General features: G+C 36.2%; 1 protein-coding gene across 1 annotated transcript in view; it reads left to right on the forward strand.

Moving 5' to 3' along the window:
• Nucleotides 1–25551, forward strand: part of mrasa (muscle RAS oncogene homolog a) — a 43006-nt gene extending 17455 nt beyond the window's left edge. Inside the window, exons 2-6 of the mRNA XM_030125678.1 lie at nucleotides 5966–6228; nucleotides 11489–11642; nucleotides 13520–13619; nucleotides 19024–19103; nucleotides 24277–25551. Of these exons, the coding sequence (XP_029981538.1) occupies nucleotides 6036–6228; nucleotides 11489–11642; nucleotides 13520–13619; nucleotides 19024–19103; nucleotides 24277–24376 (627 nt within the window). The 5' untranslated portion in view covers nucleotides 5966–6035 and the 3' untranslated portion in view covers nucleotides 24377–25551. The remainder of the gene's footprint in view (nucleotides 1–5965; nucleotides 6229–11488; nucleotides 11643–13519; nucleotides 13620–19023; nucleotides 19104–24276) is intronic.
• The last annotated feature ends 514 nt before the right edge of the window (nucleotides 25552–26065 follow it).

A 26065-nucleotide genomic window follows, 5' to 3' on the forward strand; every position in this document is an offset into this window, starting at 1 on the left:
TCTGTGATGCCCTGTTCTGTGTGAATGTTATATGGACACAACGGAAGTATTTAATAGACTGAGTCAAAATGCAGGTTTACACTTAACTCTTAAAGCAGTGTTTTTCAACCTTGGGGTCGGGACCCCACGTGGGGTTGCCTGGAATTCAAGTGGGGGCACCTGAAATTTCTAGTAATTGGTAAAAATAAAAAAAACTTACTAATAAAAATATATGGTGAGTTGACAGAGACAATCCCAATCCATAAAAGACATGATAAACTGCAGCACTGTGGTTCTGTTTCTCTGTCAAATGTTCATTGTGGTCGGTTTCAGATGCTGCAGCTCTTTCATAATTCATAGTTTGAGTTATTGTTTGTTCAGTATTAATTGTCAGCCTTGTAAATCACAGCTGGACTGACTGGACAGATCCTGACCAGGGGCGTAGAATTGCGTAGGGACGCTAGGGACCCGTCCCAGCCGCTACTGCGTTGTCCCTGCCAGTATAACTGCTGTCCGTAGTCAATGATTATGGCGCACAAAGGGTTAACAGTCAGTCTCTGCTACAAGTCCCACTTTTAACCTAAATCTCACTCTCCGATTGGCTCTGCCGCTAACGTACATGTGATTGGCCGTCCCCGCTGTCACTCCATCTGCTTGTAAAAGTTACTTAAAACATGCTAGTTGGAGCGGACAGGCGGCAGTGCGTATGTATCTGCAACAACCACCAGTGTAAAGTGTCAACACGTTTGGCATTTTCTTCTGCCTGGGACACGTCAGCTAGACGGATTTTTAAATCAGTGGTGTCATGTCCATTTACATTTGTGTGTGTGTCTGTTTGTGTGTGTTTGTGTGCATCTGTGCCTGTGTGCTCGGTAATTAGGATTTGAAGGATGTCAAAGAGAAGAAAACTGGACATAAGACACTTCTTTAGGAGTGAAAGTGTAAGTTACTTCAAGGATATGAAACTGTAAAGGCTCAACAATTCAGTTTGTTCTTGGAAATAGCACGTCAGAGATATTCTTTAAGAAATATTTAAGGAAATCAATTATGATATCGCATGGATATCTATTGATAAAAAGACTCTATATAATCTAGTCTTTTTGAAAAATGAATTCTGAATGTATATAGACTATGGAAGTCTCATAACTTTTATAATGTTTATGCATTTATAAGGTGGAGGCTTTAAAACAAGCCATTTGAGACTCTCTGCCTCTCCCTGCATCTGTACTGTTTTATTATGTCTTTGATTAGTTATGCATGTGCAAAATAAATCAATAAACAATACAGATATTGAATAAAAGACAATATTTAATGCCAAAGAGATACACTTTTTTAAAAGTTATTTTTACTTATTTATTGTCATGTTTTTGTGTGGAAGAGAGCAACTGTTTATTTGTGGGGAAACACAATCAAATCTCAGATTCTAGATGTGATTTTATGCATCCATGTTTGTGGGGAATAAATTACATGTATTAATTGACAGTAAAAGCCTTTTTCCCTCAGGCAATAACTGTACTCAGTTACTGTATTCAGATATGTATTATAAGCATGTCAATTACTGAATTTTTTTCCTGACAATTGGTATTTGCTTGTGTGATCAGCTCTACACAACTTGAAATTATGATTGCAAATGGAAAAAAAACCAACTTTCAGGAGTGCTGCCTTGGAGCACTTTTGTGTCCCCACCAATGTCAGAATCAAACCTACTGCCTTGATCCTGACCAAGGAAAATCCAATTCTCCCTTTGTGCCGTAATCTACACCTGGCTTTACTGCCTCTGTCCATAATAATATACATTATATAGACTAAATGTCCTCTAAAATTAACATTTATTTGCAACATAGTATAGCAAACTATTACATGATCAAAAACAAATTAATTTTAGCTAAAAAAAACCCTCTGTTCTGAATGTCTGGGGTCGACAGAAACTTGTGACGTTAAAATCGGGCCATGAGCCAAAAAAGGTTGGAAACCACTGCCTTAAAGTCTGTTAATAATTTAACAAATTTATTGCAAAAGCAAATGAATAGAATGAATAGATAAATCTGTGGAAATTATTTCAAAATAAGCACATTGCAAAAAAGGGGTGTCTGAAAACGATTAAAACACTGAATCTGAGGAAAAAGGTTCTCAAAGTCAAATTATCAGTGAGCAATGCAGCAAGATAGTTTCACTTGACAAGATTCTTGAATTTAAAAAAGAGTCTCTGTTCTGAAAAAGAAAAGTCTCTGTTCTGAATGTCTGGGGTCGTCAGAAATTTGTGATGTTAAAATGGGGTCACGAGCCAAAAAAGGTTGGAGACCACTGTCTTAAAGACACAAACAGCCAAAAGCATCTACTGATCTAAACTGTTTAATACCTGTTGAACCACTAATTAATACATGTTATACACAATAATACATGATAATAATACAATAATACAATTAATACATGTAAATAATTGGTGTAAATTGCAGTTTGTCGTCTTTTCATGGTCATCAGATATGACTGGACATTCAGAGGCTCTTTAGTCAGTGGTTAAATTGGCTTTTGTGAGGAGGGGGAGCCCTCACAGAGCCTACAGTCAAAGGTCATCTTATTTCATAAGCATCTACATTATATTGCCCTCACATTGCTCACAACTTATGTAATAGTTTTTTGTTTTTTTTTTTAATCTTTTGCAGTTTTAATGTGTAGGCTGTGAGCTGAACTCTGGTGGGGTTTGTAGTGGACCAAAGCAGGTGGAGCTGAGGCCCAGTTTAACTTATGGTTAGGGCTGTGTATTGTCGAGAATCTGCAGATATGATACAAATCACAATACTAGGATCATGATACAATACATCACGATATATCATGATACTGTTAAAAAGGCAATTATTTGTTTGTTTCTTTTTAAAAAATGATTATTTCCTGGAAGAATTGAATTTCACCAGAAATCTGCACAAATACTAAACACATTTTTATTTGACCACAACCGGATCTAATGTTATATCACAGAATGTTCCCGTTTTAAAACTGAAATTCTGTTTTACAGACATTACAGTTTCAGATCCTATTCAAATGTTCATATTTTACTTGTTCAAAACTAACATCATAACATTATTTTTGTGCAATCCCAACAAAGGAACTAACATCTGCCTCTCAGACAGTAAAAAGTGCTTTTAGGATGCTTCAAATAACCATTATTTAATAAAACAGTGTTAAATAATAATAAATAAGATATAAACAATGAAGAAAAACAAAAAACAAAAATGAACCTCCACCATATCTGCATTTGAATAAATACCCAAAAATATCGATACAGTGCTTTTTAATATCAATGCAGTATTGTGAAATGAAATATCGCAATATATTGCACAACTGATATTTTCTAACAGCCCTACTCATGGTCGTAGTGAACATGGAAACACCGTCATCTTCTACAACATTGTTTCACTGGTAAAACTCATTGAGTTTGATAAATGACTGTGGATGGAGACACTTGGTCTATGTTCAGTTAATAATATATTTTGCTTTAAAAGTAATTTATTCTTCAGTTTTCTCTGTTTTGATGTAATAACCTTTGAATTTACTCCGAGCTTTTATGAACATCTATATGATCAGTGAATTAGATATAGGAAAATACATGATTTTCACTGAAAAAAATGCAATATACGGAGGGTAATATGACAACAAGTGACGATAAGTCATTTAGGAAAGGTTAAATAGCGAGAAAAAATTAATTTGGGAACTGCAGCACTGGGTCTTTATGGGTTGAACTCTGTGGAGTAAATGGACAGATTTGTTTTCAAATCATCATGTGAAAAGGTAGTTGCTGAGAATGTGTGTGAAGAAATAGAAAACAAGGGCTGAATGTTAAAGTGATTATAATAGTCAGAATGATTTTTATATATTGATATAATTTTTATTTTCCATCAGGATCATTTGCCTTGGAAGCTGGTGGCTTATTTGTTATGTTCAAAATAGAGATGTAACGATTACCGGTATAACAATAAACCGTGATAAAACTGCAGACAGTTAGTATTACCATTTAAATTCTAATTCTCATGATAACCGTGTTTGATTAACGCACTTTTAGGGAAAAAAACCCAATGTAAAGGTATGCTTTTATGCTTTTATATTTGAGTATAGTTTTAATTTATTACAATTTTAATTTTATATACCTAATATTTGGAACCAATATTCACTTTTAAAGTCTTTGAAAAGTTCGTTAAGCATCTGTGTGTTATTTATGCAATAAATTATATACATTTTTCTAATTGGATTTTATATATTTTTTTGTGTTTTCTGGCCTTTTATGTTTTTATAGTAGGTTAAAGTGAAAAAAATAATAGGCAGATGATATAGATGAAGTTGTGCTGAAAAAAAAAGATTCCAAACATGGGTATAGTAAACATTTGTTAATATAGTATATAAAGGCAAAATCAGAAGTACTGAAAAACGGCCAAAATAGGCTCAGACCACTAAGGGTTAATACTTGAATGATTCTGCAACAGAAAATACATTATGCCTATTATTTAATTTAATTTATTTATTTATTTATTTTTTTCAAAATACAACTTGGTTAAATTCTTTCAGTGTGTGTATAAGTACTTTTTGAACATTTTGAGCACAATTTCAATAATACCGCGATAATAATGATAACCGTGATAATTTTGGTCACAATAACCGTGATATGAAATTTTCATATCGTTACAGCCCTAGTTCAAAACATATTATATATTATATTTTCAAACCATAAATTTAAGCTCTTATTCGTCATGTTGAATAAGAACTTTCTTCTGTGAATGAACAAAATAACTAAATGTCAAATTCAGACAGTAGGCATTTGGATCCAGTTCATACCAACTGCACATGGAACTAACATACAACTGTGTCCATCCTGGAGTCATGTGCGTCACAATAAGCGTCCGTGTGAAACACAACAGTGGAACCAATGCTTAACAGCAGCAAAATTAAGGACTCAAAGCCTCAATTCAGGGAAATTGTAATCAGTCAATTTGAGTCCATTAATCATTTGAGCTGTATACTGTATGTAGACATTATTATTTTCTTCTAGTGTTATGTTGATAGTAAATACAGCAGCTCCTTCCAGTGGTGTGTAGGACTGTGTATCAGCAAGAATCTGGCGATACGATACAAATCACAATACTAGGATCACGACGCGATATATCACGATATATCACGATATGATCGCAATACTGTTAAAAAGGCAATTTTTTTGTTTGTTTCTTTTTTTTAATGATTATTTCCTTGAAGAATTGAATTACACCAGAAATATGCACAGATATTAAAAAAAAAAGAAGTTAAAACTCAAAATTGTGTTTTACAGAAATTACAGTTTCAGATCCTGTTCAAATGTTCATATTCTATTAGTTCAGAACTAACATCAGAACAGTATTTTTGTGCGATCCCAACGAAGAAACTAACATTATTTAATAAGAGTGTTAAATAATAATAAATGAAAAAGAAAAACAAAAATGAACCTCCACAATATCTGCATTTGAATAAATACCTAAAAATATCCATAGTACTTTCAACACTACTTTTTTAATATCGATACAGTATTGTAAAATGAAATATTGCGATATATTGCAGAACTGATATTTTCTTGCGCACCCTAGTGGTGTGTCTTCTGAGCCATGACAGTCTTGTTCTCGACGTGCCTTTGTGGGACTGAATTCCTTTTTTCACTGGTCTCCAGCTTTGAAAGCCCACCTACAGAGCGCTGAACTCTCCCTTTTGGGTTTTTTTTTTTTCTGAGTGTCCTATTTTTCCCATCGTTCTGCTTTGATCCATAACTCCTCGCTGTGGTCCTGTGGTTTCCATAGTGATGAAAAAGCAGCTGTAACACAAACCTTAACACCTCTGTGTCTCTGCTTTGTTCTCTCCTTCTCTGTGTATTTTTCCTCCCTTGTCAATTGTCCCTTCTCCTTCCTTCCTCCCCCCCTCCCTCCCTCTGTCTTTTCTTGGTCTCTCTTGGTAACTGTCGGTGTTTGCTTTGCAGCCAGGTGTGTTTCATCAGTGACCCTCCGAGCCCACCTTACACCTCAGCCGCCGCTACCGTTGAGGTAGTCATGGCGACCAGTGCCGTGCCAAGCGACAACCTGCCAACATACAAGCTGGTGGTGGTGGGGGATGGAGGCGTCGGGAAGAGCGCTCTCACCATCCAGTTTTTCCAAAAGATCTTTGTGCCAGACTACGATCCCACAATAGAAGACTCGTACCTGAAACACACAGAGATCGACGGACAGTGGGCCATTCTGGACGGTAAGTACACACCTGAATGAAGGCTGAAGTCTACGAATACTGAAGGTTGACCAGTAGGGAATGTTTAAGAGCAAGAAGGTAATTCATCAGTCAGTATTACGGTGGCCTAGAGGTGCAACAGCCCAAAAAATTATCCACTATAAGCAGAAAAAAAGAGAACAGCCCAAAGAATTATCCACTATAAGAAAAAAAAGAACAGCCCAAAAAATTATCCACTATAAGCAGAAAAAAAGAGAACAGCCCAAAGAATTATCCACTAAAAGAAAAAAAAGAACAGCCCAAAAAATTATCCACTATAAGAAAAAAAAGAACAGCCCAAAAAATTATCCACTATAAAAAAAAGAACAGCCCAAAAAATTATCCACTATAAGAAAAAAAAAGAACAGCCCAAAAAATTATCCACTATAAGAAAAAAAAGAGAACAGCCCAAAAAATTATCCACTATAACAAAAAAGAGAACAGCCCAAAAAAAATCCACTATAAGAAAAAAAGAACAGCCCAAAAAATTATCTACTATAAGAAAAAAAAAGAGAACAGCCCAAAAAATTATCCACTATAACAAAAAAGAGAACAGCCCAAAAAATTATCCACTATAACAAAAAAGAGAACAGCCCAAAAAATTATCCACCATAAGAAAAAAAAAGAACAGCCCAAAAAGTTATCCACTATAAGAAAAAAAAGAACAGCCCAAAAAATTATCCACTATAAGAAAAAAAAAGAGAACAGCCCATAAAATTACCCACTATAAGAAAAAAAGAGAGCAGCCCAAAAAAATTATCCACTATAAGAAAAAAAAAGAGAACAGCCCAAAAAAATATTCACTATAAGAAAAAAAAAGAGAGCAGCCCAAAAAATGATCCACTATAAGAAAAAAACAGAACAGCCCATAAAATTACCCACTATAAGAAAAAAAAGAGAACAACCCCAAAAATTGTCCACTATAAGAAAAAAAGAGAACAGCCCAAAAAAGTATCTTAAAAATGTTCAGCCTATGCTTTTATATTTTCTGGTGGCCTTAATTTTAACTCTTTCGGTGCCAGACAGTTAAGGGGCTAATAAGCCTTAAAAGTGCCACAGAATTTGGCCGTTTTTCAGTATTTCGCTTCGTTTTTATAATATTTGAAGAATCCTGCAGGAAACCGCTCGGTAACATCCGACCGATTGCTGATTAGATCCAAAATGCACCGGATGCAGCCGATTCATTATTGATCGTAATTTGCATAATTTATAATAATAATAATAATAATAATAATAATAATAATAATAATAATATTTATTTATATAGCACTTTTCATACATTAAAAACTGTAGCACAAAGTGCTTTACATATCAGTTTAAAAATCAGTACCGCCCCCCACCCACACCCACCCACACCCACCCACTCACCCGCACACACACACACACACACACACACACACACACACACACACACACACACACACACACACACACACACACACACACACACATATATACATATACATGCAAACCCACAAGCTCACACATACTTAAGAAGACTGACTGAGCACGGGTAGACCAGAACAAAAATGTACAAGTAAAAGTAAAACATCAGTTTAGGAGGCGCTGTCTCAGGGAGCCGTCCGCACCAGGATGCAGCCGCCGACCCCGGCGACCAGGCACCAGCAACACAGCCCCGCATCCCAACTAGTGGGAGAGGGCCAACTGGGACCCCCACCCACCAGAAAGGAGCGGACCCCAGTGAGAGAAGGCGCCACAGCCCCCGGAGTCCACAGCCGCCCCCCGGCATGGAGGGCTCCCTCTGATGAAACACCGGAGAATAAGAAACATTAAAAAGATATAAAAATATTATTCGGTCGCGTGACCTCAAATTCCCGTCTGCTTGGTCTCAAAAGGGGGACACAGAAAGAACGTCATCGAAATGTGAGAAAGAAATGGGGGTGGATGGTTTGTTTGTACACAAATATGGCGTGTTCTCCAAAGCCGATCTGATTGGCCCGTGGCACTGAAAGTGTTAAAGCAAGAGACATTTCGGGTAAACAGCGCCGCCTTAATTGAAAAGGTGGATGATGTTTTTCTTTTCTTATAGTGGATTTTTTTTTTGCTTTGTTCTCTTTTTTTTCTTATGGTAGATAATTTTTTGATCTGTTCTTTTTTTCTTATAGTGTATATTTTTTTGGGCTGTTGCACCTCTGGGCCACTGCACAACATCATCATCCTCCTGAAAAAAAAAGAAAAAAAGTTAGTGCTACTTTATTGTTGACAACTTTTTTATTGAGGAATCAATCTGAAAATCATCCATTATTACAATTTGTCCTTGTTTTGAAAATGAAACAGAGTGAACAAAACAAAGGTACATAAAAAGACATCCAAAGACAAAACACACATTTTGAAAAACAAATAAACATGTACTTACTGAGATTTTCTTCTTTCAACCAAGACAACAAGTTATAAACAAACAACAAGGCACACAGAGAGTATATGTAAACAAAAGTACAAAATACTCACACAAGAAAGAAACAACTAATAATAATATAACAGAAAAAAAACCAAAAACACGATCAGATAAATAAGAGTATATATCAGTTTGTATTAGGCCTGACGTACCGAACTGAACCGTTTCGGTACACACCTGTTCGTTTCGGTCCACAGCTGTACCGAAACTGCACAGTATGATGAGAAAAAGAAAAAGGAACGAAAGACGTTGTTTGATGCTGAACTTTAAATCTGCGCAAGTTTCACACGGACATATTGAAGAACGCACACATTGACCTGAAATACGAAATAGCAGCTGATATAAGGTAAAAAAACAACAAATATGATGTGAACCTGGAAGGAAGAGACTGCAGACCCTCCACCATCAGTCCAGTCCAGTTTGGATCAGTTCAGGTTCAGGTGAAAGACAACAACCAGGAAAGAGACGCTGATAAGACGGACATTGTTTGGCCCCTAGGAACTACAGTAGTTCTACAACACTTACACTAGCTCTGTCTGTCTCTGTCACACACACACGCTGTATAACAGAGGAATAGAACCTGGAGTTGGACGTTGAAAGAATATAAAGTTTCACTTTCGTTTCATGCCAGCGTTAGTTACATTAGTTATGGACACCCCCCCCACCCCGGCTCCGACCAAAAAACAAAACAAAAACATCCTAACCCTAACCCTGCGCACACGTACACACAGTGGCCTAAACAGTTTGTTCTCTGTTCTAAAATAAATAATTTGGTTAATTTTTTGTTGTCAGTGTTTCTCTTCAGTTTGTTTCAACAGAATACCAGTTTGTCCTCTTGTTAATGTTGCACTTCATGTGGAATTTTTTCGTTATTTTTCTGCAGAATGTGAACTGACAGAACTGTGATTAGATTTTTGTTGTTTGTTCGAAACTACCTTTCAGGGAAAAGTGCAATGCTAATGTTTAAAATACATTTAGTCATATTAATAATTCATTTTATTTTCTATTTAATTTATAGCAGCAGAATTATATTCCTGTTTTTCTATATTCTATTGTGTCCAAAAATTGGGGGAAAAATGTTCAAAAATTCATAAATGTATTAAAGACATTTTGAGGGGTTTTCTTTCTTCCCGTACCGAACCGAAAAAACCTGAACTGTGGCTTTGAAAACCGAAAACGTACCGAACCGAAAATTCTGTGTACCGTCACAGGCCTAGTTTGTATCATCCATCAGTCAGAATGGAATTGACCTTGGACACAGAACATAACTATAACTATAACTATAAAGAAGAGTGGCTCCTTCAGTAAGGCCTTTGTCACATTATGTAGTCGGAGAACGTCTGTGTAACTCTGTCTTAGTGTTATGAAGTCTGTGGATGATCTGAAACTGGATAAGATGATGCCTCGAGGAAATGTTTTTGACTTTATTCGAGAGAGGACGAGTGTTAAACTGAGCATCGAAGTCCAAGTAATTAATCGGTGAATCTGGGGTTAATCATATAAGGTCTAGGCAACTATACATGAGTCTTTTCCTTTGACTTGGAGCAGTTGTTTTCCCCTAAAGCAGGCCTGTCAGACTCATGTTAGTTCAGTTCCACATTCAGCCCAGTTTGACCTGCAGTGGGCCGGACCAGTGAAATAAGAACAGTGAAAAAAGGAAAATTCTGTTATGATCAGGTTTACATCTACAAACATTTCCTTAGAAATCTGAATAACATGAACAACTTGAATTGTCTTAAGAAAAACCAGTGCAATTTTAACAATATTCTGCCTCAGTTTATCAGTTTATCATCTACACATGTGCGTTACAATCGCACAAAACATTTAGTAACAGACAGAACATTGGTCAAGTTGCATTTACTTTTCTGAAGACATTTCTGTTTGTTCCTTTTTTGTAATCGCTTTGCTTTGTGTGTTTGTTTGCATGTTTGCGTGTTTGTTTGTGTGTTTGCATGTTTGTGTGTGTTTGTGTGTTTGCATGTGTGTTTGCGTGTTTTTTTGTGTGTTTGTGTGTTTGCGTGTTTGTTTGCGTGTTTGTGTGTTTCTGTGTTTGCATGTTTGTTTGCATGTTTGTGTGTGTGTTTCTGTGTTTGCATGTTTGTTTGCGTGTTTGTGTGTGTGTTTGTGTGTTTGCATGTTTGTTTGCATGTTTTTTTGTGTGTTTGCATGTTTGTTTGCATGTTTGTTTGCGTGTTTGCATGTGTGTTTGTTTACGTGTTTGCATGTTTGTTTGTGTGTGTGTTTGCGTGTTTGTGTGTTTGTGTGTGTGTTTGCGTGTTTGCATGTTTGTTTACGTATTTGTGTGTTTGTTTGTGTGTTTGTTTGCGTGTTTGCATGTTTGTTTGCGTGTTTGTTTGCGTGTTTGTTTGTTTGTTAGCAAGATAACTCAAAAAGTTATGGACGGATTTTCATGAAATTTTCAGCAAAGGTTGATACTGGCACAAGGAAGAAATTATAAAATTTTGGTGATGATTGGGGGGGGGGGGGGGCACTGATCTGCCTTGGCGGAGGTCTGCGCTCTCTGAGTGCTTTTCTTGTTCCTTTTTGTTCAGGTTATTCATATTTTTTGTAAAGTATAGTTTGGCAATGTAAACATTCTCATGTAATTTCACTTTTTTTTTTTACACCCAAAAAACAAAAGAAAAAACAGGGCCACGGGCCGATCAGATCGGCTTTGGAGAACACGCCATATTTGTGTACAAACAAACCATCCACCCCCAAACTGTGGGCCGGATTGGACCCTTTGGCGGGCCGGATTTGGCCCCCGGGCCGCATGTTTGACACCTGTGCCCTAAAGCATCCATTTGTGTCTGTGTGTTCACCCAGTCCTGGACACAGCGGGCCAGGAGGAGTTCAGTGCAATGAGGGAACAGTACATGAGGACCGGCGACGGCTTCCTCATCGTCTTCTCAGTGACAGACAAGGCCAGCTTTGAACACATCGACCGATTTCATCAACTCATACTACGGGTCAAAGACAGGTACGACAACAAAACCACAGAGCGCAAGACAGACGCCATGCATGTATGAACACACAAAAAACATGTTTATGTGTCAGTAAACATGAGTGTGGTGTTGTGTAGAAATGTAGGAACACATCACCAAAGAGAAACGACGGGAAACTGGATTATATCTGTTACTACACACTATAAATAATGCCATAAAGACACACACAGGGTTGAAATACTTAAAAATTCTTGAATTTCAGTGTTGTATTTTCAAGGTCTGAAAAGTGCTTGAATTTTATTTTAAGTGTTTGCAATTGTAACTCTGTGATGTGATTTATGTACTTATTTTTAATATTAACTCTACCAGGTGCCAAAGCTACTTACAAAGAGATGATACATTTTGAAAAATAAAACTTTGTCAAAGAAGACAATTAGCTGGTGCTAATTCCAGGTAGACTCCAGGGACAGCCCGCTACTTTTGGACTCATAACTTTTGAACCAAACAAGTTTAAGACAAATATTACACATAATTGGAAAGGTCTAAATGCCATCTTAAACGATACTCAAAGGGCCAAATTTAGTTTCAAATATTTTAAATAAAAAATATCAAAAACTACTGTGTCACAGTTGGACAAAAAAATTAGCATTTATTTTTTGCAAGAATTACAAAGTTCTCTAAAGTGAAGTTCCTCTGACATTTTCATCCTCAGATGTATTCAGTGTAAACCTTAAACCCTCTATTTTACAACTGAATAATTGGTTAGAAGAAAAAAATATTTTATCATTCCTCAATGGCAAGAGTTTTGAAAAATGGTAGTGTCACAGATGGACAACAAAAGTAAATATCAATTGAAACATTTTTTATTTCAGTTATCAATATCATATCCTTTTTTTTTTTTTAACAATATTTACAGCATACAAATAATATTAACATTATATTCAAATGTATTTTGCATAGATATATGCATTTATTAATTTTAAGCACTGTGTGTTTAGAATATGACATAAATAATATAATAGTCAAATATCAATGTATTTGGAATAAATGTAGTTTATTTCTGAGAGTTTATAAAATGAACCCAGAATGACAGCAGGAAACTTTGTCACTTTCCAAACATTCACACTAACAAAAATCCTCAATTTTTTTTTTTCACAATTTTTTTTCTGATTTCAAAATACATTTTCCTGAAAATATGAATAATTACCTACCCAAAATGTAAGTTTGGTGTAGATGATTATAATTTAATGTTAATCTTCCCCTGACTTCGCCTTTTGGCTTTGTGTGGGTGTGCCTAAACACCAAATGGCTTTCCTTTTTTTGGATGAAACTTTGTGTTCTTTCATTTTTTGAGTCTGGCTTTGACCAGCTCTATAAGTAAAGTGTCATGAGAGAACTTTTGTTATGATTTGGCGTTATATAAATACAATTTGATTGATTGATAATTTCTAAAGTTTTTGCTATTATGAAACATAATTTTAGATGATTATAAGATAACACAATGCAGGTCATTGTGATTAGAAGTGAAAAAAATAATCATGAGTGTATGTATTTCATCAGCTAACAGCAGCAGAACATTTATAAAAGTGTTTATCATTCATGATGAGTCCCTTGTTGCGCTCCGCCTTGTAGAAAAGGTCAAAGGTTATTTTCATCTCAGCAGTTTGTGGATCAAAAATTTTTCCCAGTTCTCCAGTGGAAAATACCACTTGAGGGGGCATTCATGTGCAATTTTTGAGTTCATAACTAGTATTTCCCATAATCCCCATAGCACCTGAAGGCAGCATAACATCAGGTGTTTAATGGCAGATAAAGGGTGTGTGTGTGACATATATGGTTCGTATGGACATGTGCTTTTACACATTCCATCCTATTGTTGACTCTGACTCTCTCATTGTGCTTGTGTTTTCAGGGAGGCCTTCCCAATGGTGTTGGTGGCGAACAAAGTGGACTTGGTTCATTTGAGGAAAGTCACCATGGAGCAGGGCCAAGAGATGGCTGCCAAACATAATGTACATATCAGACCTTTGGTAACGCATGTGACCTACACTGACCACATACAACTGCATTAGATGATATTCCAGTGGTAGTGTCCTCGTGACGCTTTCACAGCCGTCATGTCAGTTCAGGAGTTTTCAACAAGACTAGTGACAGATGTTCTAAATCACAGGTGTCAAACTCATTTTAGTTCAGGGGCCATATCCTCCCAATATGATCTGAAGTGGGCTGGACCAGTAAAATAATAACATAATAATATATAAATAATGCCAACTCCAAACATTTCAATGTGTTTTATAGTGAAAAAAGTAAAATTACACGATGGAAATGTTTACATCTATAAACTGTCCTTTTAAAAATGTGAATAACATGAACAACCATGAAAAGAAACCTGAAATTTATTAAGAAAAATAAGTGCAATTTTAACTCTATTCTGCCTCTGCTTATCATTTGTAAATGTGCATTAAAACCTTCAGATCACAATGGATCTGCAAATACACAAAATATTTTAGTAACTGGCAGAATATTAGTAAAATTGCATTTACTTCTCTTAGCACATTTCTAGTTTTTCATATTTTTTGTGAAGCTAGTTTGTAGATTTATGAATTTTCATGTAAATTTCACTTTTTTTTTTACACTAAAACAGAGGGAAAATTTGGAATTGTAATTATTTGTAGTTTTTTATGGTAGTATTTTACTAACCTGACCCCCTTGAGACTAAAGCAGGGCTTTATTTATATGGGCCCTAAAGTAAAAGGACTGACTGTTAATATCTTGAGTGTAATTTTTGCATTTCACAAATTCATCCTACGGGCTGGACTGGACCCTTTGGCGGGCCGGTTTTGGCCCCCGGGCCGCATGTTTGACACCTGTGTTCTAAATGAAACATCGGTACATTTCTGGATGGGAAGGACAGAGCTGCAGCGCTGTCAAACACTATTCGCGCCTTTCTGATTTCGTACGTTTTTACACGTCACACTGAAGTGTTTAAGATCATTAAACAAATTATAATATCAGACAATAATAACCTGAGTAAACAAAAATGCAGTTTTTAAATGATGATTTCATTTAGTAAGGGAAAAAAGATCTGTAAACCTACTTGTGTGTGAAAAAGTTTTTGATTTATTTATTTATTTTGAACATGCAAAAAAAACAAAACAAAATAAAAACAAACTAAAACATTCAAATGGACAGAATCTTTCTCCAAGCACATACAAGTCTGAATTTTGCATGGTCAAAAAGGAGAAGGAAGAAGTATGAACTTATTTAATCCTACCCCTCAGTGCTTTTATACCTTTATCACTAACTTGATACAAGAGTCAAACAATAATATTTTCCTAATTTTAACATCAAACCACAACAAATACATAATGCAGTAACTGAATTACACCCAATTACACTGAATTACATCAAAAATTAACTGTGATTAACCATTTTTAACTAAGTTCAATTTCAGTGTCCACATCCAGGCCTGATTACTGCCAGAACAGTTGAATCAAGAAATAACTTCAATAGGACATGTCTGTCAAAGTGAAATAGGATCAAAGGTCTCAAAAAGCCTCACATCGTACCCTGATCTAAAGAAATTCAAGAACCAATGAAAAACAAATTCATCGACATCTATCAGTCTGGAAAGGGTTAAAAGTCTTTCTGAGTCTTTGGTACCAGAAAAACGTGGACCAGTGATGAGGAGTGGCCACATGACCAAAATGAGTCCAAGAACACATGGACAAGTCATCTAAGAAGAACAAAAGAACCAGGACAACATTTAAAGACCTCCAGGCCTCACTCTGCCCCAGTTAAGGTCAGTGTCCAGGACTGAACAATAAGAAAGAGACAAAAGGGCACAAACCATGGGAGAGGTCAAAGGTCAAACCCACTGATGACCAAAAAGAACATAAAGACTGTCCAAAAACATCTGGATGATCCTCCAGACTTTTGGGTAAATATTCTGTAGAGCAGGGGTGTCAAACTCATTTCAGTTCAGTTCCACATTCAGCCTAATATGATGCAAAGTGGGCCGGACCAGTAAAATAATATAGATAATAGGATAAGAACTGATAAAAAATGTCAACTCTAAAGTTTTCTCTGTTTTTGAGTGAAAAAAGTAAAATTCCATTATGAAAATGTTTACATCTACGAACCGTACTTTAACATAACATGAACAAATATGAACAACCTGAAAATTCTTAAGAAAAGAAGTGCATTGTTAGCAATATTATGTCTAAGTTGATCATTTATACATGTGCATCACAGCTTTAAGATTTAGTAACAGGCAGAATATTGTTAAAATTGTACTTAAGACACTTCAGATTGTTCATATTTGTTCATGTTATTCAAATTTTTTGTAAAAGGATAGTCTGTAAATGTAACTTTTATTTCTAATTTTACTTTTTTATACTAAAACAAAGAGGAAAATTTGCAGTTTTCATTATTTATAGGTTATTATGATAGTGTTTTACTGGTCTGATCCACTTTAGATTGAATTGACCTAAAATGATTTTAACATCCTTGATTGTTAATATCTTCAGTGTAATTTTTACATTTCACAAATTCCTCCCAGGGGCCAGACTGGACCCTTTGGTGGGCCAGTTTTGGTCCCCGGGCCACATGTTTGACACCTGTGCTGTAGACTGATGAGACTAACGTTGCACTTTTTGGAAGGTGTGCATCACATTCCATCTGGTGTAAAACTAACAGAGCATTTGATAAAAGAAAGTCATCCCAAGAGTCCAACCTGATGGTGGTCTGTGACGGTCTGGGGCTGATTTCACCTTCAGGACCTGGAGGACTCACTGGAACTGATGGAACCATGAATTCTGTTCTCTACCAGAGAATCCTGAAGGAGAATGTCAACAGGAAAAAGATCAGAGAACACACCAGCGAGTCCATGTCTGAACAGACTAAAAAAAACAAGTGTTCAGAGAACGCAAACCTCCTCCTTCACCCTGAACAGTGTGCATGTGTGGATCGACTATTTCTGTTTAAATTCAACAGTTTCCAGGTTGTTCCATACAGCAGAAACAGTTGAATCTGGTCCCAGTCATGTGTCTGTCCAATTAGATTCAATTCACATCAATATTTGTTGAGTTCTAATTTTAAATGTGTGGGAAATGGGATTTTCAGTGTTCAGTGTAAATGTCCACAGAGTCCACATTCCACAGTGGATGTGGACAATTTTGTGCCAGATACAAGATATTGTTCTAAGCTACAGGTGGATCCAATTGGAGGCTAATCGGATTTGTTTTGAATTTTTATGAATTTTCAAAATTATGACAGATAGGAAAACTGTAGATGCTGTGACCTCGCTGTGACCTTGAACTTTGGCCTACTGGGACCAGAATGGACTGGGTTGGTCCCAGGGCCTAGGCCTATCTGTGGGGAAGATTTGAGAAAGATGAGTGGAATAGTTTTCCCGTAAAGTTGCTAACAAACAAACAAACAAACAAACAAACAAAGAAACAAACAAACAAACAAACAAACAAACAACGCAAAGTGATCACAATACCTCCTGACGGAGGTAATAAATGAAGGTTTTGGAGTGTCCTGGTCAAAGTCCAGACTTAAATCTGATTGAGATGCTGTGGTCTGACTTTAAACATTCATGCTCAGAAACCCTCTGATGTGGTTGAATTAAGACAATTCTGTCAGAAGAGTCGGACAGAACTCTTCCACACATGTATAAGACTCAGTGACAGTTAGTGGAAACACTTGGTTGTAGATGTTGCTGCCAACAGTTGAACAACCAGTTATTAGCTTTAAGGGCTATTACTTTTCCACACAGGTCTAGCTATGTTTTGTTTTCCCTCAATAAATTAAGTCATCATTTAAACAACATACACTTGAAAACCCTCGGCCTGACTTATGAGGCGCACTACTGCCACCCAGAGACCTGACTTATCAGGTGCATGCCAACAATTTTGGACAGACGGACGGACAACCAACTGATGACAATACCCTGTGGCCAGTGTGGCTGGGGGTAAAAACTGCATTTTTATTTACTCAGGTTGTTGTCTATTTTTTTATTCAGGTCACATTCATCTAATATTATTATTTGTTTCATGATCTGAAAGACTTAAGTGTGACAAATATACGAAAAAAAAAAAAAAAAGGAAGAGTTCAAATACTTTTTCACAACACTGTACATCCACAGTTTAGTGTTAATTGAAAGATAGAAGTTTGGTTTGCTTCAAGGTAAATAACTGTCAATTATCCCACTGGGCACACAGTTGTTGATGAAGATGATTACAATTTGAGTAACTTAAAGTTATAATGTCGTTACTATTTCTTGCTAAGAAAATACTTGTCACATTTCTTTGCTTAATATCATATGTTGGTAACACATATCTGTATGCTAATGTAGCTAATGTTAGTTGGTGTCGTAGCGTAGAGCATATGAAAGAACCACAACTCAAATTGAGTTTTTTTAATTCGAAAGACAACACTACGTTACATAGTGTAGTGGAATTAAAAATATTAAAACGTTTGTATCTTGGCATATATTTGTGAGCAAAAAAGAAATGTGTTAACAACATTATTGTTATATTTCTTTTCAAGGTCAAGGTTACTTTATTTATACTCGTAGGTAGATTTGTTTTGCAGTCTAGGTGATTGCCTTGGCATTACAACAACACACACTGAACATGCAAGACAGGCACTTGATCACGCTTACAGGCAGGACAAAAAATGCTCAGAGTTCCACCATTCATCTGTATAGCAGCATGGATAAGTAAAAGAATAAAATAAATAAGATCAAACAGATGCAATAAAAACACAATAAAAACCAGAAAAGATCAAATAAAAACAATCAGGGATAAAAACCAGGATAAGAACATAAAATAAAAAAAAATGTAAAAAAAATTTAAAATTTCAAGTCACAATAATAATAAATAGAGCAAAGAAATGGAATAAATAACTAAATAAGTTAGTAAAGTGCAATGTCACTATTTCTTATTGGCCTCAGTGACGGCGACAGGAACAAAGCTGTTTTTATAAACACTGTGTCCTGCACCTGGGACTAAGAACCTCCGTCCAGAGGAAAGGAGCTGAAATTCACCTGGTAAAGGATGGGAGTCATTGTTACGTATATAGTATTTACTGACCCTCAGGTGTTGTATAACTATCTAACTGGAAGTTAAAATCGAAGTCATGTATTATTGATCTTTCACTTTTAGTTTGCTGACAGCTGTATCTTAACATAGCTAAGGTTGCTAAGTGAATGGATGTGTTTTAAGGACATTTTACTGTGAATATAGCTCTTAGATGCATGTCCTCTTTGTCTCTGACGTCACACTGGTGATAGTGGACGTTTGCTGTGATTTCCTTTAGAACATTCTTCACTGATATGACACGGCAGAACAACAGTAAAGGGACCTGGTTACCAGTTTGGTAAATTTGTGCTTTTTTTTTTTTCTCCAGATAACTTATATTGAAACCAGTGCCAAGGATCCTCCGATGAATGTGGACAAAGCCTTTCATGAGCTTGTTCGTGTTATAAGGTAATTCCATATTTCTCGTTTAAATTATTCTCTGATGAAATTAGTTTTTTTTTGTTGTTTTTTTTCAAAGACGTGGTTGTTCACAAACTGTCAGCAAAGAATCCTTCTGTGACAGCATTCCACCGCTTTGTAGACACAACTAGTGCTTGTAGAAAACGGACCAAAAATGAAAAATGTCAGAGGCGTTTCCTGTCTGAACATGTGTAACTTCAGAGGAATCTGGTGTGTGCCCATGCCTTATGTGTGGCCATTTCCTGTTTGAATATCTCATCCTGTCTTGGGCCTGTAGACTAACACTCTCACCTCTACTCACATCTGTTTGATAAGACACACTGAGGTTACAGGGAGTTTTCAATGAGCCTGTTCACACGACCATGAAACTCACATAACTGTAACAATCACAGCTGATGCGTTTACATGCACTTCAGAAATATGATCGTCAATAAACCCTGGTTAAGAAGTCTCTGTCCGTTATCGGAGTTTTTTCAGAGTTCAAACGTACGTAGTGTTGGTAGAATCAGACTTCCTGTTATTGAGCCCAGTTACATGCACGCTAAAACTGGAGTGATCAGCTTATTCAAGTGATCATGTAAACCAGGGATGTCAAAGTCATTTTACTTCAGGGGCCACATTCAGCCTAATATGATATAAAGTGGGCTGGACCAGTAAAATAATAGCACGATAAGATATAAATGACTTTGTTTTAGTGCAAAAAAAACCAAAAGAAACTATTAAATTATGAAAATAGCTACTTTTATAAACTTTCCACACCTGAAGAAACTGAAATTTGGGCAATTTTAAGTACAATTTTAACAATATTCTGCCTCAACTTATCATTTCTACATGTGTATTATGGATCAGATCTACAAAGACACTAAACACTGAGTAACAGGCAGGAAAAAATGTTAAAATTGTGCTTATTTTTCTAAAGAAATGTCAGTTTTTTCAGGTTTGGAAAGTTTATAAAAGTAACTATTTTCATAATTTAATGTTTTCTGTTGTTTTTTTTGCACTAAACGTAATTTATATCTTATCATGCTATTATTTAAGTGCAATAAAACAAAAGAAAACATTAAATTATGAAAAGTTACTTTTATAAACTTTCCAAACCTGAAACAAGTGACATTTCATAAGAAAAATAAGTGCAATTTTAACAATATTCTGCCTCAACTTATCATTTCTACATGTGCATTATGGATTGGATCTACCAAGACACTAAACACTGAGGAACAGGCAGAAAAGAGTTAAAATTGTGCTTAATTTTCTTTAGATATTTCAGGTTGTTCACGTTTGTTCAAGTTATTCACATTTAATTGTTACAGTTGTTAGTTTGTAAATGTAAATATTTTCATAATTTAATGCTATTTTTTACACTAAAACAGAAAAAAAATTGAAAATTAATTCAAGATTTTTTGCTAAACTTGAGATTTTTTTGGTTTAATTCAAGATTTTTTCCTTAATTCAAGCTAATTTTTTTTTTTACTTAGTCCAATTCAAGACTGTGGAATTTTTGCACTTGGCAAAAACATCCCACGGGCCGGATTGGAACCTTTGGTGGGCTGGTTTTGGTCCCCGGGCCGCATGTTTGACACCTGTGATGTAAACAGTATTTTAACCTGTGTACATGCATGAAGACATTAGAGTACTGGGGACAAATCCAGGTATGTTAATAAATTTCTCATCTCAAGATTTCTCATCTTCAAATTACTGCTGTTATCTGATAAAACAGATCAGGCTATACGGTTTACATCACACGTGTCAAACATGCGGCCCGGGGGCCAAATCTGGCCCACCAAAGGTTCCATTCCGGCCCTGCAGGATGAAAGTGCATAAATTAACCTAAACAGTCCAGGATGTCCAAATCCTTTTGGTTCAGGTTCCACATACAGACCAATGTGACCTCCAGTCAAAATAACAACACAATAACCCATAAATAATGACAATGACAAATTTTCTTTGTGAAAAATTATGTGGAAAAATTTTAATTGAAAAAAATAAGATTACTCTGTGAAAGTATTTACATTTACAAAACTATTCTTTCCAAAATAAAATGCAAATAAATCCATAAATAAAAACAAAGATGAACAACCCGAAATGTGCAATTTGAACAATATTCTGCCTGTTACTAAACGTTTGGTGCATTTATGGATCCACTGTGATCTGGAGCTGTGTTAATAATAAAAGATGGAATATTGTAGAAATTGTTCAAATTTTAGTTCGAAACTCCAAAATTTTAACAATATTCTGCCTGTTACCAAATGTTTATGGAACACTGTGTGTAATGTACATGTATAAATAATAAGTCGAGGCATAATATTGTTAAAATTGCACTAATATTTCAAAGGAAATTTCTGTTTTTTCAGGTTATTCACATGTTTTTTGTAAAATGTAAATATTTTCATAATTTAACTGGGGTTTTTTTTTTTTTTTGTACTAAAACAAAAAGAAAAACTTGGATTTGTCATTATTTATAGGTTATTAAGTCATTATTTTACTGGTCTGGCCCACTTGAGATCAAACTGGGCTAAATATGACCCCTGAACCAAAATGAGTTAGACAGCCCAAGTTGACATGATCACTAATAATCTGAAAACTCCACAAATCAGATCCTGATCAGAGTATGAGTGTGGACGCTGAAGGGCTGTGACTCATAACTTGCAAATACTACATCTGTGAAACTATATTGCCCCCATGTGGTCAGACAGATGAACGACAGAAGGGTGGAGGAGAAAGGGGTGGGGAAGACCCTGCCATACCACAGTGTTCACTGGTTGATCTGTCATTTGTAAAATAATATGCATTGTCACCTAGAGTGTACACAGCCCCGTGATTTGATTTAAAATCACTGAAAGAGATGTACAAAAAAAATTAAATTGATAAAACTCAGAAACAGCCATATAAGTGGCAGTCGACACATTTACCACAAAAAACCTCTGAGTCTTTGTGCATTTTTGTAATTCATTTGTATTGAGCTTAAAGGAACAGACATAAAACTGACACCAAGCAAAAATAGATACAAGTAGAGACAGAAGAGAAGGAAATAAAATACAAATAAGACCAACTATGACGTGGTGTCATCCATGGAATCAAGTGATCAAATGTAGTAGTGAGTATGTGTGAAAAAGTTCTAAACAGCTCTTACCCTTTTCAGACACCCTCCTCTGACCCGACTCTGTATCTCAAGTGATCGCATGTTTGATTCCCAGTCCCAGTCCTTTCATTTTCTTCTGGATCCTCCATTTTCCTGCCATCAAAATCACTCTTATACATAGGTTATGCTGCGTTCCAGTCCACCTGTAACTCCTGTTCTTCCATCCTTCTACTGGTGAAAATGCTCTGGAATGTCAGTCAAACCTGTGACTTCCCACCTGTGAACTCGTACTAGATCCATGTTCTCCCAGTTCCAAGTTCTGACGTCATGTAGCCATGGCGCCCCCCCCATGGATTTTTTGGAGTTTATGCAGATTATTTATTAACACCAGATATTAATAAAACAAAAACACATATACATACACAATATAAATACATCTAATATTCTATATTGTCTTTTATAGTAATAACATATTCATATATCCATGTTTAAACTAGGTATTATCAGCACATATGTGTCAGAGCCCCACTCTGAAAAACAACTGCCCCCCCCCCCCCCCCCCCCCCCCCAGGCCCTTTCCTCTCTGTATTTAGTAAAAATCATTTGTTTGTATTTGTTTTTAAACTGTTTGATGTTTGGACATTGTTTCAGCTCCACACTCAGTCTGTTCCATAGTCCTATACCATTATTGGATAAACACAATCTTTTCTTCGTGGTTCGACATCTTTGTATCTTGAAATTTGTCATTTCCCTTAATTTCTACCCTCCCTCTCTTTCCTGAAACATTTTCTGTAAATGGTTAGGTAATAGATTATTTCTGGCTTTGTACAAAAATTGAGCTGTTTGGAATTCCACCATATCATTAAATTTTATTATTTTAAACTTTACAAATAGTGGATTGGTGTGTTCACGATAACCTACATTGTGGATTATTCTGATAGTTCTTTTTTGCAGTATGAAAGTGGATCTAGTGAGCTGCTTTTGTATGTATTGCCCCACACCTCTGTGCAGTAATTTAGATAGGGTAAAACCAGGGAACAAAACAGTGTGGAGTGATTTGTTGTCTAAAAAGTGTCTTGCTTTGGCCATTACAAAGATGCTTCTAGATATTTTAGTGCAGATTAGGGATGAAACAATATGAAAATGTCATATCACGGTTATTGTGACCAAAATTATCACAGTTATCATTATTATCGTGGTATTGTTGAAATTGTGCCCAAAATGTTCAAAAAGTACTAATACACACACTGAAAGGATTTAACTAAGTTGTATTTTGAGAAAAACAAACAAACAAATAAATAAATAAAAATAATTGGCACAATGTACTTTCTGTTGCAGAAACATTCAAATATTAACCCTTAGTGGTCTGAGCCTATTTTGTCTGTTTTTCAGTCCTTTTTATTTTGCCTTTATATACTATGTAAACAAATGTTTACTATACCCATGTTTGGGATCTGTTTTTTTCAGCACAACTTCATCGATATCATCTGTCTATTATTTTTTTCACTTTAACCTACTATAAAAACATAAAAGGACAGAAAACACAAAAAAATGTATATAAAATCTGATTTGAAAAATGTATATAATTTATTGCATAAATAACACACAGATGCTTAACGAACCTTTTCACAGACTTAAAAAGTGAATATTGGTTCCAAATATTAGGTATAGAAAATTAAAATTGTAGTAAATTACAACTATGCTCAAATATTTGACATAAAAGCAGATCTTTACATAGGCGTTTTTTCCTCTAAAAGTGCAGTAATCAAACACGGTTATCATGAGAATTAGAATTTAAACGGTAATACTAACTGTTGGCAATTTTACCGCAGTTTATTGTTATACCGGTAATCGTTACATCCCTAGTGCAGATGTATTTAATGTGCGACTTCCATCAAATCTTGTCATTCATTATCACCCCAAGGAATTTGATTTCGTGTACTCTTTCCAAATCAACACCCTCTATCTGTACCCGTACTTGATGATTTATTTTTCTGTTACCGAATACCATCATTTGTGTCTTGCTCAGATTTAGTGACAGCTTGTTTTTGTCAAACCACTCCTCTTTTTGTGCGTCCACAGACAACAGGTTCCAGAGCGACACCAGAAGAAGAAAAAGAAGATGAAGTGGCGGGCGGAGCGTTCCACGGGTTCTCACAGGTTCCACTGCGCCATTTTGTGACCTCTCTTCATCCATTGGTCATTGGTATCACACACACACAAACCCCACCCCCCACCCCACGCACAGGCCTGCATACATTTGGATGCCAGGGAACCCCCCCCCGCCCCCAGCAGTCAATAACAACTGGAGCACAAACGGGGAGGGAGGGGTCGACTATTGGACAAGTGACGGATGGCCGCCCCTTTGGAACGTCCTCCCTCCTCAACTTTAATGAAGGTTTGTTTTTTTTGAATCTGTCCCCTGGGTTCTCAGCTCAGACCCACAGCCGACCGCTGGAACGCTCTGTGGATCTGAAGTCATTTGGAAATATTCTCAGCTGTGGCACAAGAAAACAGACTTATGGGGAAAAAGACCCAATGAAATCTGAACTTTAATTCTTCATGTGAAAGGGAAGTGGATCAGAAAGGCACCAGAGTTTGTCTAATGAACAAACTCCAACAATCTGCAGGTCATCACTTGTTTTTTTTTGTCATCACCCCACCCCCCACCCCCTTCTGAGAGGATCTGGAAGAAGAGCACCTGTGTCAAACTCTGAACAGGTGGTAGAGTGGACACTGGAACGGCCTGACCAGTATGTGATTTTACTTTTATAGGAAACGTGTCGGTATTATTGGGAGACGTGTGAGTGCGACGTGAACCTCGTGGTCATGTGATCATGTCATGAGCCGGTTTTGAAGTAGATCATAGACGACGGAAGGATGTGTCGTAGCGAGCGAAAGAAAATGTGACTGGATGCAAAGAACCCGTGTCGTATACTGTGGGCGGACGGGGAAACACTGGGGTCGTCTGTGTTGAATATCCTGAAGGAGCGGGACCGACTTCATGTATGTGGAAATACGTTCACCTTAACTTGACAGGGTTTATAAAACACATACACGTCAAAAGCCATGTTTACACACTAAGAAATGCATTATTTTCCCATATCGAGAATGAAGGCGGTGTATAACAGCTCCTCACCATCAGGGCTTTTATTACATGGAATTATGAAGTTGCCTTTTATGGACTCATTTCCTGCCAAAACTAAACAAATCCAACACGTACAAATGCTGTTTAATGTACAAAATGTATCTATCAGGCAATAGCATGACGATGGGAATCTGTGTATCATTCATTCATTCGTTTTTCAATTTAAAACCAAAAATGAAAAACAAAAAAACGACTTGTTTTTTTGTTTTTCATTTTCAAAACCAGAATGAAAAACGGATAACGGTTTGTTTTTCCATTTCCCGATTTTGTGCTCAGATGAAACATGGAAAAAACGGATAACGACCGTTTCATCCAGTTTTGCTATTTTCAATATAGTTCAGTTGTCTGACCCAGAAGTAGTCGTTACTAGGGAAAAAGTAAACACATGGAATCATGGCCGGACTGGAGGAATATTTTGCTATAATTAAGCAGCTGTTTGATACGGAAGCATATATCATTCACACAAAGAAATAAATTTGGCTCTTTTTCTGAATGAATGAGATACTGTTTTCTGAAAAAAATTAAATTCGGCTCCGTTTTTCTGAGTTGACGAGAACATTATCTTGCTAATTGAGAAAAACAGAGCCGAATTAATTTTGTTGTGGGAATGCAATACGCTTCCGTACGTATCAAACAGCTGCTTAATTATAGCCAAGTATTCCTCCAGTCCGGCCATGATTCCATTTATTTTTTTCCCTATTAACGACTACTTCTGGGTCAGAC

Source organism: Sphaeramia orbicularis, chromosome 21 (assembly GCF_902148855.1).
Source record: "Sphaeramia orbicularis chromosome 21, fSphaOr1.1, whole genome shotgun sequence".
NCBI classification, from domain to species: domain Eukaryota; kingdom Metazoa; phylum Chordata; class Actinopteri; order Kurtiformes; family Apogonidae; genus Sphaeramia; species Sphaeramia orbicularis.